This window comes from Chamaea fasciata, unplaced genomic scaffold, assembly GCF_029207755.1.
Source record: "Chamaea fasciata isolate MVZ Bird 193981 ecotype frontalis unplaced genomic scaffold, bChaFas1.0.hap1 SCAF_42, whole genome shotgun sequence".
Taxonomy (NCBI): domain Eukaryota; kingdom Metazoa; phylum Chordata; class Aves; order Passeriformes; family Sylviidae; genus Chamaea; species Chamaea fasciata.
In genome coordinates this window covers 395,642-416,038 of record NW_027094127.1, presented here as the reverse complement: position 1 = coordinate 416,038, position 20,397 = coordinate 395,642, and the positions used below count along the sequence as shown (strand labels likewise).

Genomic DNA, 20,397 nt, shown 5'->3' with positions numbered 1-20,397 from the left:
TGAAGGAGGGAGAAGAGCCTCTAAAGACAATTGTCAACAAGAGCCTGTACCTACTTTTAATCTACTGCCATGATGAGAACCGGAGTGTGGCAAATGTGAGGTTTTGTGCATCCCTGGGACGGGGGCTCAGCTGCCTCCTGCCCTGCTGCAGGAGGAGGAGGAGGCTGAGTCCTCCTCCAGGCCATGGCACAGGGATGCGGGTCCTTGTGCCCTGGGCTGTGGTGCCATCTCTGCATCTCTGCTGCTCTTCAGGCCTCTCGGGAAACCCTGCATTGTGCGGCCAAGTTCCTGAAGAGGATGGATCTTGAGGAGCGACTGACGAAGAAACAACCCTTGACTATTGATGAGTGTAAGGTAAGGATGGCTTGGAGAAGTGGCAGCCTCAGCCTGGAGAAGATCCGTGGCCGCGGGGCTGGAAGCCGTGGCCCCTGCCCAGTGCTGCACCCGGGGGCTCCAGCCTGCGCCCCACACGCCGCTGCCTTCCCTGGGCCCCGCGGGCTCTTCTCCAGGCTCCTGCGGCCCCGAGCCGGGTGCCCGTGGAGTCCCGGCCCAGCGGGGCTGCGGGCACGGGGCGGCACCGCGGCTCCCCGGGCAGCAGCCGGCCCTCTGCCCCCTCCAGAGCCCGGCGCCAGCGGCTGCTGGCCGGGCCTCAGGGCCGTGCGGGCAGGGGAGGCCGGGGCTGGGCGCGGCCAGAGCCCGGCCCAGGGGCTGAGCCCGCGCCAACCCTTCCCTCCTGCCGCTCTCTCCAGCTGGCAGACGACATGATCCGAGCGACCGAGCACCTGCGCCAGGTCCTGCCCTACCTGGAGAACACACAGGAATCCCTGCCAGAGGCAGCCATGCGGTTCATGGGTGAGCCATGAGCCTGGGCTCCCTCCCCGGCCCACCGCAGCTCGGCCCCGGCCCCGGCTGCTGCTGCCCCGGCTGCAGCGGCATCCGGGCCCGGCGCCGTGGAGCCCCGCCTGCCCTCGGGGCTGCTGCCGCCCTCTGGCAGCCGTGCCCTGGGGCGGCAGCAGGCGGCAAGGGCCCGGGCTGAGCCCTGCCGGGGCAGGAGGCCGTGTGGCCACAGGGCTGGCAGCGACGCTGGCAAGGAGCCGTGCCGCTGGGGCCGTGACACGCTCTCTGAGGGGGCAGCCAGGACAGCTTCACCTTCTCAGTCAGGGTGAGTGAGGGCAGCGGGCCGTCAGCGGCTCTGGCGGGGGAAGCTGCACTGCCCGGGCAGACAGCTGCAATCCCCGGCTCTGGAGGCCTTTGCTCCTTGTGTGGACGAGGGCTGGAGCGGGCACAACACACAGAGATTTTAGGGGCACGTGGGGGATTCATGGCAAGGACCTTCGGGCTGATCCCAATGTCTCCTGCTTGCTTCTGAGTGGGATGGTTCTGGCAGGAAGATCTCCTAGGATTCCCACTGATCCAGACTCTGACCATGGCTCTGTTCTTCTCTCTTGTAGCCCTTCAAACCCAGAGGCAAGACAACAGCCCGTCATGCTCTGAAACGGCAAAATGAAACCCGCTTTCCCCAGAAAGCTAAACAACTGGGGACGTCTTCTGAATCCTGCAAACCGGTGTCCCAAGAGCACACCAGGAGACACTGAAGAGGACACCATCTCTCAGTGCTGCTGGAGCTCCACGCACAGCTGAGGCTGAGCACAATTCTCCTGGCTTCACACCTCTCGCTCTTTGTACTTAGCTCCCTCCCTCCAGCCCTCAGACCCTGCCCATCCCCCCTTATTCCTTCCCAGCTCATCCCTTTGCTTGGCCTTGAATTAATAAACACTTTGGCTTCTTCACTTCACCTGCGTCTCTGTGGAGCTGAAACGGTGTAAAACCTGAGCCCTAGCACACACAGGCCCCTGCTGCCGTCCTCTTGCGCGCCGTCTTTTGTGCAGAGACACAGAGGAGCGAGGCCGCGTCAGGTTGGAAAGGTGCCTGTGCTGAAGGTCCAGTTCCACAACACTGTGCAGTTTAAGGTCCTACTGAGCAGCCTGAAGCTCCCGGATTTTGGGAGAGCCAACCTGAGGACGCTCTGAAGCCAGCTGTGAGGGATTCCATGGCAAGCATCTACAGAGGGCAAAGGAGCTTGGAATGCTGGAAGCTTTCAAGAATAGCTTGCTGAAAGCACAGCAGTGCTCCATCCCTGCACAGGGTCGGGGAGATGGCAGAAGCAGAGACCATCAGGCCTTAACAGGGAGCTTGGGGTGTGCCTAAGGGCAAGTGAAGCAGCAGCAGCAGCAGCACGGTGGCCGAGACTCGGACGCGTGACCCGGCCAATGGCCCCAGCGCCGTCAGGCAGTGCCGGGATCCCGGCTGCGGTTCTGGTGCCCAGAGCTGAGGAATCGCAGCCCCTGCCTCAGAGGCTGCCAGAAAGCCAAGCGAGTGAGAGCAGAGGGAGGGCAGCCTTCCAGTCTCTCCTGGGCATGGCCGCAAAGCAGCCCCTGCTTCTCCTTCCTCTGCCCGTGTTTGGGGTGTGCTGATAGCAGCGCCAGCCAGGTTGTGCTCTGTCTTCCAAAGGCTGTGGAGAGCGGGCATGAAAAGTGCTGCGTGCACAGCGGAGAGTCCTGGAAGGTGCTGGCGAGAGCATCCTGCGGGATCAGGGCTCTCTGGTCTCTGGCCGGGAAGAGCCTGCTTTTGCTGCTGTGAGCGCAGGCAGGAGTGGAGGCAGCGGGCAGCTTGTGTTTGTAGAGGGCCTGGGGCTGCATGTGTCAACCTCCAGCTGGAATCACACTGGGGGAAATGCCAGCTAGAGCTGGAGCGCCTGTCCAGAAAGGACCAGAAAGAAATTCAGCCTTGCCAGGGTTTCTTAAGAGTGTCTTGGTGTTCCCCAGGAAAGCTTCCAATCTGGGGAAAGGCCTCTGGGGGAAAGGGGCTTGCTGCTGAAGGAAAGCGTTTTCCTAGGAGCTCCCCGTGATGTAGGAAGAACTGTCCCCCTTTGGCTCTCTGAGGTCCTTTCAGTCCCTGAGGCCCGTTGCACTTGGCAGGTGGACAAGGGAAGGGAGAAGGCTGTGAAAAGCAGGTTTGGAATCCAGCTGGACCTGCAGAGACCAAGGCAAGCGCCTGCAGCAGGGTGTGTTCCCCCTCTCTGGACACAGGTGTGAGCAGGAGCATCTCTGTCCAGCTGCCAGCCCCAAAGCTGTCTTGGAGAGCTATGAATTCAAAGGCTTTCCAGCACACACGTCTCACATCTTACCTGTCTGCTGTGCTTCAACTCTTGGCAATATGCATTTGCCTCTTGCTTGCTGGAAGCTGCTGCGGCCCAGAGGGCCAGCACCGAGCTGGGCTGTGTGGGCCAGGCAGCAGGGAGAGTCTTGGCTGCTCTTGGTGTGTGCGTGGCCTCAGAAAAGGCTTGGAAGCTTTGCCTCCCAAGGCGCCCTGCTCCCTGCCTCTTCCTCTGCATCTTGGAGAGAACAAGGCAAGCATTTCTAGCAGCTGGGCATTAGCAGGCCTTCAAATGGGGGCGTCTTGTGGAGCAGGCCCAGCTGAGACACCCTGAGAGGAGCCCAGCGCTCCTTGCCCCTCTGCGCTGACACGTGAGCCTTGTCTGCTTTCGGGATGACCCTGGCTGTGTCAGGGGCTGCTACGTAGACACGAGACAGCCGGTCCTGTCCTGCTGGGTCCCAGCAGTGCCTGGCAGCAGTCCTGCCTCCCCGTCAGGATGCCGGCCAAGAGAGGTCCTGGAAGCTGAGGGAGCTGATCTGAAGCTTGCGCGGGTACCTGCAGCTCAAGGCCAAGGGCCTTCCCTCAGGATAGAGCAGTCCTGAGAGGTCTCTAGAATTCAAAGAAATCAGCAGACAAATGCATTGTCCACCAAGAGCTCTTTTATTGGCAGGAGGTTAGGGCTCTGCACCCCAGCACAAGGCTTCTTTGCCACGTCCAAATTTCAGTGGGTTTCTGTAGGAATTCTATCAAAAATCCCTTCCGTCTTTAGACTGCTGAGGTGATTCCATAGGCAGGGGCTTAGAAGGAAACACATTGCGTCAGAATCCTAGACTTGAACCTAGTGTCTACCTGCTGGCCAGGAGGAGTCTCAGCGCACCAAAGCAGCTCATCTTCCTCATGCCGTCCCTGCACAGGGCTGATTCTGTAGCCGCCCTTAGGTCTTCCCGAAGGCTATGTCTCAAGCTTTTTGTCAAGTCACTCTCATGTCAAGTTAGGCTTCCAGGTTTTTCTGATGTTACCTGGTGCTAAGGACTTCTGGATATCTGTGCTAAGTCCTCTTCACTTCTGTCAATTGCTTGTGCTTCCTTCCATCGAACAAAGGCCTTGTTTCATTCCTCAATGTGCCTGATGCTGGCCCATGTCTTTTGGCACTGCTTGCTTTCCTGTGGCATGTTCTACCTGCCCCCGAGAGTAAAGAGGGAGCTGGAGAAGGAGCTTGCCGGGCTGCTCTCCATCCTTTAGCAGCAGTCCTGCTGAAGCGGCCAAGTCGGAGCTGAGCGCAAATGGACCAGCGGTGCACGGGAAGGGTGGGTGGGAAGGATGATCCAGGAACCGTAGGCCTGGCAGCCTGAGCTTGCTAGCGGGGAAGGCCTTGGAGCACATCCTCCTGAGTGCCATGCCACGGCACGTGCAGGGAACCAGGGGGTGGGAAAGCTCTGCGCAGGCATGGGGACAGCTGCGGGTCTTGGCAGGGTGTTGAGCTGGGGTTGGTGCTGCTGGGCGTGTTGGGGAAGGAGTTGTCTGGAAGGTGAGAGGTCTAGGCTGGAACTGGGGTCACTTTGAAGGCAGCACCTGTGCTATGGCACAGCTTTGGTGATGGAGGGCTGAAGGAATAGCTTGGACATTTTCTCTTAGTCATCCTGCTTCTCCTGCAGAGAAGAAGAGGGGAGAGCTCTGCTTTCTTGGCCGCTTCCATGTCTGGAGCAGGGGGTGGATTAGCCCTTTTGCAATCTACTCATTTGTTTGGGCTACTTTTGTAGCACTGAGTGGACTTTCATTCCTGGAGAGCTTTGATTCCTTAAGAGAATTAGGTTCTTCTCATGCCTTCCTAGGAAAATGTTTGAATCCAAAGTAAGGCCTTTATTTTGCCTCTGTGTGGTCTTCTGCTTTGCAAAGTGACATTCAGTGGATGACCGTAAGGCAAATGTGTTGCTGCTTCTAATTACTGAGACGATATCTTGGTGTTCAAGATGTTCTGCATAGGGGAATCATAGTTCTTTGCTGTATGTTCAGAGGATAATTAATGTTGTCCTTTGGTGACTTTAAAATCTAACTCATTATCTACTTCCATTTAGGCTTTTTTAAATTTGTTAAAACCCAGGACTGATGAGAAGCAACTTTGCTACGATGCGGTGGTAAATTTCTTTGTTAAAGGATCTAGGAGATCTGCTACTAAACTGCCTTGATAGCTTTGAAAGGGAATTTTTCTATTCTTTTGTAGATCAAAAACATCCTTGAAAGCCCTCATTTACTGACAGTGATCAAAATAGAAGAAGGTGGCAATGAAATTTTGAGCAATGCCATTTCCTTTGCTCTGTACAAAGGCAAATAATTGTTTTTCTGGGTTTGTTTGGGAATTTAATAATAAATGGAAATGGGATGGCTATTTATTCCCTAGAGGAGGTTTCCTTAGAGCAGTGCCATCTCCCTAGAGCTAAGCTCCTGTCACAATGTGGAGCCTGTCTTCTTCTGCTGAAGGGGTGTGGGCAGGCTACAACAGCAGTATGGGATCTCTGAGCGTGGGAAAGATCCAAACCAGGTAACTGGGAAGGCATTTTGGAGAGTCTTGGGGATGCTGGTCGGGCCCCACTTGGGAATCCTGCAGAATCTCCCTGGTGTAGAGGGTGCAGGACTCTGAGCAGCCTGAAGAAAGCCTTGTGCTGATCTTGGTTAGGAAGTGCTCCTGGACCATAAACACATCCCTGAGCCTCCAGCAGCCTCCAGCCCCCAGTCAGGAAGATGTGCATGAGTCTGGGGAAAAAGCCACTTGGAAGAAGTCTTGTCCTGGCAGTGTGAGAAGCAGCGATGATAAATGTGCCTGGTTGTTACTCAGAGATTGTTCCTCGCCTGCAGCTTTCCGCACCAAGGAGCACGACAGGGAGAACTGGAACGGGCAGCTGAAGCTGCTGCTGGAATGGAACCAGCTGGACCTGGCCAGCGACAAGATCTTCACCAATGACCGAAACTGGCAGGTGCAGCCCCCTTCTGAGGGAGTGCTGGGAGCTGTGGGGAGGGACACATCCCAGCAGGAGCCACTGTCTCAGCACCTGGGCCTCTGTGTCAAGAGAGTGTCTATTGCTCCCGCACTGACCGTCACATTCCGTTCAGCCTGGAGAAGAGGAGGTCAGACCTCCTTGGCAGCTGCTGCTTCCTCACAAGGGGCAGCTCCCATCTCTACTGTTACAGGGACAGGACCCCAGGGAATGGCTGGAGCTGTGCCAGGGGAGGCTCAGGCTGGAGACCAGGGAAAGGTTCTTCTCCCAGAGGGTACAGGGCGCTGCCCAGGCTCCCCAGGGAATGGGCACGGCCCCAAGGCTGCCACAGCCCAAGGAGCATTTGAGCAACACTCTCAGGGATGCATAGGGTGGCATTGTTGGGGTGTCTGTGCAGGGCCGGGGGCTGGACTCCATGATCCTTGTGGGTCCTTTCCAACTCATTCAGTCAGGATAATCCATAGAGCCAGCTCCATCATTCGCTGATGATCCATCCATTCTATCATCACTGGTTAGAAAGGTGATCTGCCCATGCCAGAAATGCTCTGGGCCATCTAGCCAAGGCAATTGTGCACAGAAAAAGCCCCCGGCCTGATTCTGATGAAAGTGTGACAGTGATTGTGTATCAGGCCATAGATGAAATTTACATGTCTCACATGTGATCCCTCACATTTGCTTTTCCAGTTCTTCCTAGGCTGCTGACCTTCAGGATGTGACGTTCACAGCCCTGGTGAAAGACAGGCCCAAATTTGTCTGGCTCTTCCTGGAGAACGGCTTGAATCTGCGGAACTCCCTCACCCCAGGGGTCCTGATGAAGCTATACACCAACAACTTGAGCAGCCTGGTGTTCTGGAACCTGCAGTTTGCCAAGAACTCCTACAACGATGCCCTCCTCACCTTCATGTGGAAGATGGTGGAGGATTTCCAGAGAGGTTTCAAAAGAGATTACAAAAACAGCAAGGAGGAGATGGAGATACAGCTTTCAGTGAGTGAGGAGCATTACCACATAACCATCACCACATAATAAGTCATTCACTCTTAACTGCAAATGTCAAGATTAAATTAAATATATGATTTGCAATTGTTTTTTGCTTGTAGCTTACAAGCTTTTCTTGAAAATGTCTTTGTTTCACATTAACTTTTTTGATTAACCAATTCCAGGCAGTAGACAGAAAGGTGGTTTGGGCCCTCCATTCTACACATGTTGTACCTTTAGAGTTTGTGAATTTCTGCAACCAGCTCGATTTCTAACTCATGACTTGTGATGTAACTCCTTTCAGTTTTTATACAGCAGATATCATTTCATATTTCAATTGGAACTTCATATTGTTTCTAACACAATTAGAGGAACTCTAAACATAATGGTAAAATCTTTGTGTACCCAAAATAACCTCTAAATGGTTTCAGTATTATGGAGCTTTTTATTCGGAGCAACAACAAATGGCCTTTATATTCTTGATTTTAACTACAGAGGAAGGGGAGGAAGTGTGCAGTCTGCTCTGCTAGATATGATTGCAGGACCTTGCTCATCAAACCATCTGTTTACCATGACAGCAAAAGCTGCTGTGCATAGTTAGACAAAGGGGCCAGTGGGGTTCAACAGAGGCCAGTTAGGAACGGAGTCACGGCAAGGCAAGCAGATAGTAAGATTTTGCTTCACGGGATCATTGGACAGTCTGAGTTGGAAGACACCCTAAAGATCTCCCCGTGTGACCCACATGCCATGGGCAGGGACCCTTTCCACTAGACCGGATTCCCTAAAACCTCATGCAAGCTGGCCTTGAACACTTCCAGGATGGGGCATCCACAGCTTTTCTGAGCAACCTGTGCCGGTGCTTCACCACCTTCACAGAGAGGAATTTCTTTCAAACATCTAATAATGCCCTGGCCTCTTTCAGTTTGAAAACATTCTTCCTTATCCTATCACTCCATGCCCTCATCAAAAGGCCCTCTCCAGTTCTCTTATAGCACTCTTAGTTGCTGGAAGGTACTCTGAGATCTCTCCAGAGCCTTCTCTTCTCCATTCGGAACAACGCCTGTCAACCGTTTCTCACAGGAGAGCTGCACCAGGCCCTATGACCTGCTCTGGACGTGATTCAGCAAGGTGATGTCCTTCTTATTCTGAAGGGCCCAGAAACGGACCCAGTGGGGTTTCACGAGAGGATAGTAGAAGGACAGAATGCCTTCCCTCAACCTGCTTTGGTCCCATTTCTTTGGCTGCCGCCAAGGACAGAGGCTTTCTAATCTGGGAGCTCACATGTTGGGCTTCTCATCCACCAACACTCCTAAGTCCTTCTTCTTGGGCTGCTCTTAATCTAGTCTCCTCACAGCCTGTAATTTGTGCTTGGGATTGCCTTGGCTCAAGTGCCTGACTTTGTACTTGACTTAGTAGAACTTCAGAAGGCTTTTTCATAAACCTTCTAGAAATATAATAGCTTCAGACAATGCAGTCTGCAATGTCACTGAAAGAATATTAGGAAGGAAGATACACAGATGCACAGGTGCAGGCATGCCTCTTAACCTGTGAAAACATGAGCTTTGTCTCTTTGGACAAGTAGGTAAGAAAGAAATTTGAAACTAGTCTCATCTCATGTCTCTCTTTCCCACTGTCGACTCCATCTGCATGGCCAAATTGTCTTTTTTGTTTCTTTTCTCGCTTGAGATGCATCAGTTCAACAGCCAATGAAGAATAGATGTAAAAAACCACCTTAATTTTAGAAAATGGGTAAACCATCCTCCTTTAATTTTCATTGAGGAGGATTTTCTTAAGAACATCTCCTTGGATGCCACTCTGACTCTGAGGTGAGGTTTGGTTTGCCATACACATCCATTCCTCATTAAAAATCCAGTACTTGCCATCTGTCTGAGTCTTCCCTACTGGCAGAGGCAGTAAAAATAGACAACGTGAAAGGCAGAAGGGGACGCTAAAATAAGCAATGGGGAGAATGCTCTCCATCTTTTCTTGGTGGTCTAGGTAGATAATAGGCAGCATTTTGTGCCTCCAAAAAAGCATGGTAGGAAGGGGAGAAGATATTCTGAAAGAGTATCAAAGGCAAAATGTGCAAAGGAAGGGCTAGGTGGATCTACGAGGATAAGTGGAGAGAGTAGGTTTGGGTTTAAAAGATACAAGAAGTTCCTTGAAGGTCCAAGTCAAGTGTGGGAAGACTCCTAAAAGATCTGAGAATTCCATTGAATATCTCACATCAGTTTTCAATTCTTTAGCTGATTTCCACATTTGTTGAATTGACTTCTTTCCAAACAGACTTGGCCCTGAAATAATATGCCCTTGATCTTTGCTAATGTTTGTAACGGAATCAAAATCCCCAAGGATAAAGACATTAGGATTCAGAGGCAAATCTATCTTCATTTTTGTATCTACTTTTCTACTACTTTTCTTTCAAATTAATACTCTTCCTAGCCTGGATTCACCCTTGAAAGTCCACAAGGACAACTACAGAACACTCCTCCACCCTCTCCCGCATTCCTGACCCTGGAGGCAGCAAATTCCTCTTCAGAGAGACAAGTTCTGGTGCAGAGTCCCATTAAGCCTGTTCCTGAAGTTTCAGATAGAAATTGAAGTAGTAATTCTTTCTTCTATACAGACAGATGAAAAAAGCTTGTCTGTGTTGTCACTGTGAATTTTTAAAACTTTTTTTCCTGTCTTCAGGCCTAAAGAGCTGGACTGACACTTTGGCACAGTGGCCCCCTATTGTCCTGCTCTGGGGACTGCTAAGTCTTAACTCTCCAAAAAAATTATACTTTCCTCCACTAAAGCAATTCCAGTTCCTATGTGTAAAATGAAATCAAGGTTCAAAATTCTGTTGATGTCTTTCATTACAATTTGTTTCCACTAATCTTTTAATTCAAAGTCTCCAGTTATTCTCAATCTCACTACTTCTGGTAGCATAGGGCTGGAAACACCTAATCAAACGGTGGGGGCATTTATTGGTATAGTGATGAGAGAAGGGATGGGTCACAGGAAACTGGAAATGTTCAGCTTTTCTGCAAGGGGAAATTGTTCGTAATGTCTTTAACTTTGGGCTGAAAACAAAAGAAGGCACAAAAGAAAGCACAACATCCAGAAGTTGTCTATGGGACAATCCTGAAAGGTCTTTTAGCTTAAATTGTTTCTACATTAGTTCTGAAACATGTGTCTCATAAGGGGAACTCAAAGTTCTCACAAAAGCCTAGGATGGGTCATCTTTCCATGTCTTGCCATCTCAGAGGATGGGGGAGATGGCAACACACCTTCATTTCCCATCTGTGGGTAACCACTCTTTCCTGCTCAGCTGTCAAAGGAAGGGTAGCAGGAGACAAGAGGTTTCATGTTCAGGGTGTGAACTGCTCTTGCACCTGCTGGTGCCCAAGACAGTGCTGGAACAAACTCAGTGGGAAAAGGGAAAAATGCAGCAGAGGAACAGGCATGAAAATAGGACTCTCACGTTTTTGGGGGCATGAATCCCAGTATATCACAGCAATTTCCTAGACAACTGCACACCTTCCAACAGAAAGAGAGTGTGCCCTTTATTGAGGTGCTTTTCATGAAGCGTTTTTCTGAGGCCATGGCAGACCTGGCAATAGCTCACTGTAGATCTTCCCACTGAGTTGATTAATGAGCAGGCATTTGGATAAACATGGCCAAAACATCCAAGGACTGTTAATCTCCACGTGCAAAATTGTCTATTTCAACAGTGTGGTAAAAGCAACTTTTAGCCTGCTCCTGCAGCCAGGTCACATGAAATGCTCTTGATGAGTGCATCAGCCCATCCATTGAAGTGATGACCAGCAGAAAGATGGGCAAGCTCACAGGGCAGCGTTTCTAGAGCTCAGCCTCCTTTTCCTACACTAATTCAGTTTCTCTCATCTTGAGAGTATAAAAGCACATGCAGGGGCTTGACACACAGGCAGCAACTGACAGGCAGCACAAAAGGACACAGTCTCAAGCTGTGCCAAGGGAAATATAGGCTGGATAGTATAAAAAAGCTTTTTACACAAAGGGTGATAAAGTATTGGTATGGTCTGCTCAGGATGGTGGAGTCACCATCCCTGGATGTGTTTAAAGAAAGACTGGGTGAGGCACTTGGTGCCTTGCTTTAGTTGAGGTGTTAAGGCTGGGTTGGACTCAATGATCTCGAAAATCTCTTCTGACCTAGGGATTTTGCGATTCTGTGACTTATCACTTTGCCCTGTGGAAAATGAAATCCAAGGTTCAACATAATTTGCACCCACACACCTCAGCCACAAGGTCCAGGGCAAGGCTGCTTTGTGTATGGTGAGTGTATGTGTGTGTGTGTGCTGCACTGAGTCTGACAGGTAATATCAAGGCCAGTGGAGGAAGGCCACTTGTTGCTTCTGTCATTGCTGAGGCGATTGTCATTAATCCTCTGTGCTTTCATGTATATAGGGGCTGTGCTCACTGGGGATTCACTTTAATAAATAGCACTTAACGTGAATGCAGGCTTCTGTCATTCCCTCCTGTCCACGTCCTGCTTTTTTCTCCTATTTTTCAGGCACCCCCTGAAGAGTCCCAGGAGCTTTCATAGGGGGCTGCACAGCAGGGAAGAAAAGGTGATGTGCTATTTTTCTGAGGCAGCTTTTCTGTGCCCAGGTGTTGGGGGTTGAGTTTGTTCCTTCTTTCTCTAGGGAATTTTTTCCCCACGAGTTGCCAAGAGGACCGGATGTTGAATACTTGAGAGTGCTTGGCTGAAACAAAGAAGTGGACAAAAGGTAGAAGGGAGAGATAACGCAAGTAAAAGACACAGCTTGAGGCAGCTGCGTGCTTTTCTGCTTCCGGCGTTCGAGAGACGCGTGTCAGCCGCTCCTCGAAGATCTCAGCCGCCGTTTTTCTGCCTCGCCGTCGAGCTGCTTCGGCGCTGCTCCTCTTGCTGCAGCGTGACCCTGCACTCCCTGCGCTGCCGGGACATCCTGCCCCTGCCTGCCGAGACACCCTGCCATCCCAGCTACCAGCCCGGGACTTTTCCACTGTTCCAGCTTGGTGCTCTGAAGATCCTGCAGGGACACCAAAACCAAACTGCCCTGGGTTTTGTGAAACAAAGCCCTCAAAGTTCTTGGTACTGTTGTCGTTTGTCATTAATGCTGTAGTTGTTTGGTGGGGGGGGAGGTTTTTTTGTGTTTGTTTGCTTTGTATTACATACTAGTAAAGAACTGCTATTCCTATTTCCCAAATCTTTGCCAAAGAGCCTCTGATTGTAATTTTACCTAGCAGATACCTGTCTTCCTAAACCAAGACAGATTTTGGCGCCCAACGTGGGGCTTGAAGGCACTAAGAAAAGAAAAGAGAAGAAAAATAGCAGTTCTTAACTAACCTAGTACTTTCTTTTGTGTGCGTTGGATATAAAAACCTCATTAAGCTGCATCATGTGGTCTAACTTAGCCTGGTTTGAGTGGCATGTGGTTGTGGCTGTATTCCTTCCATTTGCAGGCCCTTATCTAAACATGAGCCCTATAACTAAAGCTACTGTGACTGTCATCCAGTTTATTTTATGGCTTAATAAGGTGAAGAACTCATGGATTTTTAATTTCCTCTGGAAGGCAGGCACATGGATTCAGGGCTATCGTACACTAACTGTGTGTTTTTGGAGTTACTTTAACAATGGTACCTACTGTGAAGAAATGACACCGGAGGAAGTTTCTTTTTCCCAACCCTTTACCCATCTCTTTGAGTCTGCCCCACCAGTTTTTGAAGGGTTTAAATCCTCTCTGAATGCTAATAATATCATACAATGGCTGGTGCTGCTAATATGCGTATTCTGTTTAGCATTCAGAGATAAGGGAAGATTGACCTAGATAACCACCCTGATACCTACCCCACAGAATAGGGATGATACCCCAGAGCCTAACTCTGCCCCACAGCCTGCCTCAGAAAAAACCCACCTGGATTGCGTTGAAGTTCTAGTAAAAGAGATAGGCCAAATGCTGAAGGAGTACATTTCCCCAGCTCATGAAAAACCCTCCCCCGGCCCCGAGAAGGCAGAGACTGATAGTGCAGCAGTAGAACCCACAGATGTTACAACTGTCCAGGTTCCAGCTGAACCACAAGGGCAGCCACAGCCAGCAGCAGTCGCCCCTGTGGAAACAAGGAAGTGTAAAGTGAAATCGTCAGATCCTGATATTAAGAGTAAGAAAGGAGGGTCCTCACAATCCACAGAAGAGCCACAAGTTGAGATCATCACTGAGTCCCTGACATATGAAAGTCTACGTAATCTGCAAAAAGATATTGCACGACGAGGACGTGAGGCTTATACAGCCTGGCTACTTCGAGTCTGAGACCTTATGGGTACAAGTGTGCAACTAGATAGTGCTGAAGCAAGGAATTTGGGACCCTTGACCCAGGACTCAGGTATAAATCAAGTATTTGTAAGAGAGCAAGGGCCCCTTTCCCTTTGGGAACGACTTCTAATAAGTGTGAGAAAGAGATTTGTCCACAGAGACAGAATGCAAGAGCACAACAATAGAATGCGATAGAAGACCCTTGAGGAAGAAATCCAACAGTTGAGAGAAATAGCAGTATTGGAAGTACTTTTTAAGAAGACCGGACAGCATGATAATGACCCCGACAAAGTTAAATGCACAAGGCACATGTTGTAAAATCTGGCAACTCATGGACCATCCCAATACGCCACATTCATCGCAACAATTAATGCCGAGGATAACCCAGAGACAGTGAGTTCTGTTGCCAACAAGCTCAGAAATTATGAAAGTATGATCAGTGGCCCAATGCAGGCTCATGTCTCTGCGGTGGTGAAGGAACTCAAAGAGGAGATAAAAGAGGTGAGAGAGGAGATGAGAAGAAACAGTTCCCATGTAGCACCAGTGCAAGTCACAAGCCCCAGAATCAGAGCCCAACATCCCCCAGCGAGAGAGAGAGGGTACACCCCTCGAGCTGACCTGTGGTTTTATCTGCGAGACCATAAGGAAGACATGAGAGCGTAGCATGAGAAACCTACTTCTGTCCTAGCAGCACGGGTACGTGAGCTCAATGAGAAAAACGCTAACAGAAAGAGTTCCACTAGAATGAAAGTAGCCTCAACCTCCCATGAGCAAGCTGCCAAGTATTACAGAGGTGAGAATGCTGTGTCAAATTCCCTCGAAGGAACCTCTACCATGTATGTCCAAGAAAGGAATAATAACCAGTGCTAGAGGGGCCCTGCCTCTAGCCAGGAAGAGGCACGGAAAAATCGGGTTTTTTGGACTGTGTGAATTCGATGGCCTGGCACATCAGAGCCACAAAAATATGAAGCTTTAGTAGATACTAAGTCGCAGTGTACTCTAATGCCATCAAGACATGTGAGGGTAGAACCGATTTCCATTGCCGGAGTGACGGGAGGATCACAAGAACTGACTCTGGTTGAAGCCGAGGTGAGCCTGACCGAGAAAGAGTGGCAGAAACTTCCGATTGTGACCGGCCCAGAGGCTCCATGTATTCTGGGCATAAACTTCCTCAGGAATGGATATTATAAAGACCCTAAAGGACTCAGATGGGCTTTTGGAATAGCTGCTGTGGAGACAGAGAACATTAAGCAGTTGAACACCTTGCCGGGACTATCAGAGAACCCATCTGCAGTGAGACTCCTAAAGGTAAAAGAACAACAAGTACCTGTTGCCACCTCGACAGTGCACCGTCAGCAGTATCAGACAAATCAAGACGCCATGATCCCCATCCACAAGATGATCCGTGAGCTGAAGAGCCAAAGAGTGGTCAGCAAAACCCACTCACCCTTCAACAGCCCCATCTGGCCTGTGCGCAAGTCTGATGGAGAATAAAGACTGACTGTGGACTATCGTGCATTGAATGAAGTGACTCCACCGCTGAGCGCTGCTGTGCCGAACATGCTAGAACTTCAGTACGAGCTGGAGTCCAAGGCAGCGAAGTAGTATGCCACTATTGACATTGCCAATGCATTTTTCTCCATTCCTCTGGCTGCAGAATGCAGGCCTCAGTTTGCTTTCACCTGGAGCGGCGTGCAGTACACCTGGAACCGGCTGCCCCAAGGGTGAAAACACAGCCCCACCATCTGCCATGGGCTGATCCAGGCTGCACTGGAGAAGGGTGAGGCTCCGGAACATCTACAGTACATTGATGACATCATTGTGTGGGGAAAGACTGCAGCTGAAGTATTCGAGAAAAGAGAGAGGATCATCCAGATTTTACTGAAAGCCAGGTTTGCCATCAAGAAGAGCAAAGTCAAGGGACCTGCCAGAGAGATCCAGTTCCTGGGAGTAAAGTGGCAAGATAGACGGCGGCAAATCCCCACTGAGGTCATTAATAAGATCACAGCAATGTCTCCACCGACCAGCAAAAAAGAAACACAAGCTTTCCTAAGAGCCATACGTTTTTAGAGGATGCACATTCCTAAGTACAGTCAAATCGTAAGCCCTCTCTACCTGGTTACCCGCAAGAAGAACAATTTCCACTGGGGCCCTGAATAGCAACAAGCCTTTGCCCAGATCAAGCAAGAGATTGCTCATGCAGTAGCCCTTGGCCCAGTCAGGACGAAACCAGATGTGAAGAATGTGCTTTATTCTGCAGCCAAGAACAACAGTTTGTCCTAGAGCCTTTGGCAGAAGGTGCCAGGGGAGACCCAAGGCCGACCACTGAGATTCTAGAGTCGAAGTTACAGAGGATCTGAAGCCAACTACACTCCCACAAAAAAAAAGATCTTGGCCGCCTATGAAAGAGTTCAAGCCGCCTCAGAAGTAATTGGCACAGAAGCACAACTCCTCTTGGCACCCCGACTACCAGTGCTGGGGTGGATGTTTAAAGGAAAGGCTCCCTCCACGCACCATGCCACCGATGCCACATAGAGCAAATAGACTGCCCTCATCACACAGCGTGCCCGTATTAAAAACCCAAATCGCCCTGAAATTTTGAAGATAATTACAAACTGGCCGGAAAGAGAAAACTTCAGTTTCACGAACGAAGAAGAGCAAGTGACACGAGCTGAAAAAGCTCCTCCATACAACCAACTGCCAACAGAAGAAACACACTACGCCCTTTTCACTGATAGTTCCTGTCGCATCGTGAGAATGAACCGTAAGTGGAAAGCAGCCGTATAGAGCCCCACACGACAGGTTGCAGAAGCCACTAAAGAAGACGAGAGATCAAGTCAGCTTGCTGAACTCAAAGCTGTTCAATTAACCCTTGACATTGCTGAAAGAGAGAAGTAGCCAAAGCTCTACCTCTACACTGATTCGTGGATAGTAGCCAATGCTCTGTGGAGCTAGCTGGAAAGGTAGAAAAAGGCCAACTGACAGCGTAGAAGAAAACCAATCTGGGCTGCTAATGAATGGAAGAACGTTGCCACTCGTGTAGAGAAGCTGCCTGTAAAAGTCCGCCATGTAGATGCCCATGTTCCCAAGAGTCGGGCTAATGAAGAACACCAAAACAACAAGCAAGTAAATCAGGCTGCCAAGATAGAAGTGTCAAAGATAGATTTAGATTAGCAACACAAAGGAAAGTTGTTCCTAGCCCAATGGGCCCATGATGCCTCGGGTCATCAAGGCAGAGATGCCACCTATAAGTGGACCCGAGACCGAAGGGTGGATTTAACCATAGACAGTATTTCTCAAGTTATCCATGACTGTGAGACATGTGCTGCAATCAAGCAAGCCAAGCGGGTGAAGCCCTTATAGTATGGTAGGCGGTGGTCCAAATATAAATATAGAAAAGCCTAGCAGATTGACTACATCACCCTTCCCCAAACCCGCCAGGGCAAGCGTTATGTACTAACCATAGTGGAAGCCACCACTAGATAGTTAGAGACCTACCCTGTGCCTCATGCTACTGCCCGGAACACCATCCTGAGCCTGGAAAAACAAGTCCTGTGGAGACATGGCACCCCTAAAAGAATCGAGTCGGACAATGAGACTCATTTCAAGAATAGTCTTATAAGCACCTGGGCTAAAGAACATAGCATTGAGTAGGTGTACCATATTCCTTATCATGCACCAGCGGCCGAGAAAGTTGAACGGTACAATGGCCTGCTTAAAACTACCTTGAAAGCACTGGATAGAAGAACCTTTAAAAATTAAGATACTAATTTAGCAAAGGCCACCTAGTTGGTGAACACTCGAGGGTCCACCAACCGAGCAGGTCCTGCCCAATCTGAGCCCTTGCAAAAAACAGACGGAGATAAGGTTCCAGTGGTACACATGAGAAGTATGCTGAGAAAAACTGTTTAGATTAATCCTGCCTCCAGCAAAGACAATCCCATCCGTGGGGTTGTCTTCGCTCAGGGACCAGATTGCACCTAGTGGGTGATGCAAAAAGATAGAGAGACCCGATGCATACCTCAAGGGGACCTTGTTTTGGAGTGAACTACCCATGACAATGTGGCTGCATCCATATTTGCATATATATATATGTAGTTTTACTAGTTAAAACTCAATGTAATATGTTGGTATGGGAAAAAAATTCGGGGTGAATAATGTTGAGGGTTGAGTTTGTTCCTTCTTTCTCTAGAGAATTTTTTCCCCACGAGTTGCCAAGAGGACCGGATGTTGAATACTTGAGAGTGCTTGGCTGAAACAAAGAAGTGGACAAAAGGTAGAAGGGAGAGATAACGCAAGTAAAAGACACAGCTTGAGGCAGCTGTGTGCTTTTCTGCTTCCGGCGTTCGAGAGACGCGTGTCAGCCGCTCCTCGAAGATCTCAGCCGCCGTTTTTCTGCCTCGCCGTCGAGCTTCTTCGGCGCTGCTCCTCTTGCTGCAGCGTGACCCTGCACTCCCTGCGCTGCCGGGACATCCTGCCCCTGCCTGCCGAGACACCCTGCCATCCCAGCTACCAGCCCGGGACTTTTCCACTGTTCCAGCTTGGTGCTCTGAAGATCCTGCAGAGACACCAAAACCAAACTGCTCTGGGTTTTGTGAAACAAAGCCCTCAAAGTTCTTAGTACTGTTGTCGTTTGTCATTAATGCTGTAGTTGTTTGGTAGGGGGGGAGTTTTTTTTGTGTTTGTTTGCTTTGTATTACATACTAGTAAAGAACTGCTATTCCTATTTCCCAAATCTTTGCCAAAGAGCCTCTGATTGTAATTTTACCTAGCAGATACCTGTCTTCCTAAACCAAGACACCAGGACATTCCTGTAAATGACAGGAGTATTAAGACTCTAACAAAACTCAGATAAAGGGAAAAGATGAAGGGACAAAAGGAATGAAACTTCCTTTAAGCATAATGTAAGCAGTCTCTTCATGATAGCTGAGGTTATTCAGGCTGACAAGTAAGCAATTCTCTTTTCACTTTACAAAAGCATTCCATCTGTGTGCAATGCAGTGGAGCCACAGAAGATCCATGTTTAAATTAAATAAAGCAGGAAAGAAAGCTCTTGACCAGTTCAGTGAGGAAAATCAGTGAGTTTGCTTTCCCAGTTAACATGGTTAGAAGTGCCCCTTCTCCCTTCTGTTACTCCAATTAAAAATGCTTTCTTTCTCCAGACTATTGCCCTCAAGTGCTCTTGCACTAATTCAAGTGAAAAGTTTTACATTCCATCAGTTCAGAATCTTGCCATGGGAAACATGGCCAGCTCTTCTGTCATGATTCCTTTTATTTCTGATTGACTGATTTGGGGATTTAAAACAGCTCTCACTTTCAATGGCTGCTCAAAGATTTTCTCCTGTACTCATCGAGTCTTCAGACAGAGGGTTCAGGTGATTCTTCTGTCATCTCTGGTGATGAGAAATTCTTAGATGAGAGAAGGAATCCAGATTCAGGTCTGCCTGCAGCCCTTCTGGAAGACAGCAACTCAATGACCGCAGTTCTTGCAGTTTGTGAGGAGACATTAATATCTTATCGGACAATTGGTCATGAGCAGAAGTTCTTGCAGTGAATGTTGAGGCATTTCATGTCTTCCCAGGCCAGACCAACACAGTATTTTGGAGGCCAAATCCACGCTTAGAGCCTTCTTATGCATTGGTTAGGCACTTTGGCACTGTAAGAGGGAAATACAATGTTTTTATGGAGCTGGGGAAGGGGAGAAGGAAAGCAGGAGTAAATTGCCCAGTGACTGCTAATAACTTGAGGTTAGAGCCTCTCCTAGATTTATGCAGGACAGTTACAATGTAAGGAGTGGAAAGAAGGCAAATATTAATTCCTCCCTGTAAATTTAAAAGCTAGGCTGAAGAGAGCTGGATTGACAATTCTTCGGTATTTCTGCTTTCTCTGCAGATCTTGCAGAGCCTTGGCTTCATGCTCATTTTCTGTAGTAAAACAAATGACAGTACATCAGAGGAAAATCCCTCACATTTTAGCAAAGTACTCAGTGGTACATGAACTTAGGACAGTGGTTAAATACTGCCATGGAACTGGATGCTTCCTTCACAAGCAATTTTACACTCTAAAATCAGCAACAAGCGATCTCTGGGTTCAACGGACCTGAATTTTAGAGGCTGAATATCCAAGATATATGCCACCTTGTCTGAAGCTTTGATCTTGTGTTAGAAAGAAAAATAACATTATTATCATGCTGTTCAGCCCAGCTGACAGAGGATTTTGTATTTCAAGAATGCTTTTAAGATGCCTAAATTGAGAACAGAAGGCTGTTCTATTCCTCACTAAATGGAATGAGAGTTGTAGTTTGATCAACATGGTGTTGCCGCTGAAAATAAAGCACCTAAAACACAACAAAGCTAATATGTGATGAAAGAAGATGAACATTGAGTGATTGGCCAAATCTCTACCTGACACAGATAACATAATCACGTTTCTTCATTATAACATTGACACTTGCAGGGATGTGTGGGTCTGTCAGTTCCCAATTCAAAGTAATGCAGCATTGTCAAGCATCAGTGCTCAAAAAAAGTGCTCTGCTATTTACTTCACTCTCACAGGCAAGATGTTAAGTCATGACATTATTTCTATATAGATATATTTGTGGATATAGATGGAATAAATGCACACATACTCAAATTTAGAGATACACATGTGTAAACATGTATTTGTACATACATGTGCAGATGTTGGGGGTTAGGTTTGTTCCTTCTTTCTCTAAAGAATTTTTTCTCCAGAAGTTACCAAGGAGACCAAGTGTTGGAGAGTTGGAGAGTCCTTAACTGAAACAAAGAGGTGGACAAAGTTGGAAGAGGGAGATAAGGCAGGTAAAAGACAGAGCTTGAGGCAGCTGCGGGCTGTTCTTTTTCCGGCGTTCGGCGTTCGGGGAGAGAGAGAAGGGCTATTGCTGGCTGGAAGAGTTTCACTGTGGCCAAAGGGATCCAGTCCTGGAAATCTACTATCA

The 20,397-nt window shown here is 49.0% G+C and overlaps 1 protein-coding gene across 1 annotated transcript; it reads left to right on the top strand.

Annotated features, from left to right (window-relative positions):
- The first annotated feature begins 297 nt into the window (after positions 1 to 297).
- On the top strand, positions 298 to 7,173 carry LOC136303889 (transient receptor potential cation channel subfamily M member 8-like). The gene is made up of 4 exons (XM_066207589.1): positions 298 to 354; positions 750 to 852; positions 6,010 to 6,128; positions 6,844 to 7,173. The coding sequence occupies exons 1-4, from the start codon at positions 298 to 300 to the stop codon at positions 7,171 to 7,173; spliced, it is 609 nt and encodes a 202-aa protein (XP_066063686.1).
- The last annotated feature ends 13,224 nt before the right edge of the window (positions 7,174 to 20,397 follow it).

Coding starts and splice junctions, on each gene's coding strand:
- LOC136303889 (XM_066207589.1), top strand. CDS start 298: ATGGATCTTGAGGAGCGACTGACGAAGAAACAACCCTTGACTATTGAT. Junction 355..749: donor TGACTATTGATGAGTGTAAG/GTAAGGATGGCT, acceptor CGCTCTCTCCAG/CTGGCAGACGACATGATCCG. Junction 853..6,009: donor GGCAGCCATGCGGTTCATGG/GTGAGCCATGAG, acceptor CCTCGCCTGCAG/CTTTCCGCACCAAGGAGCAC.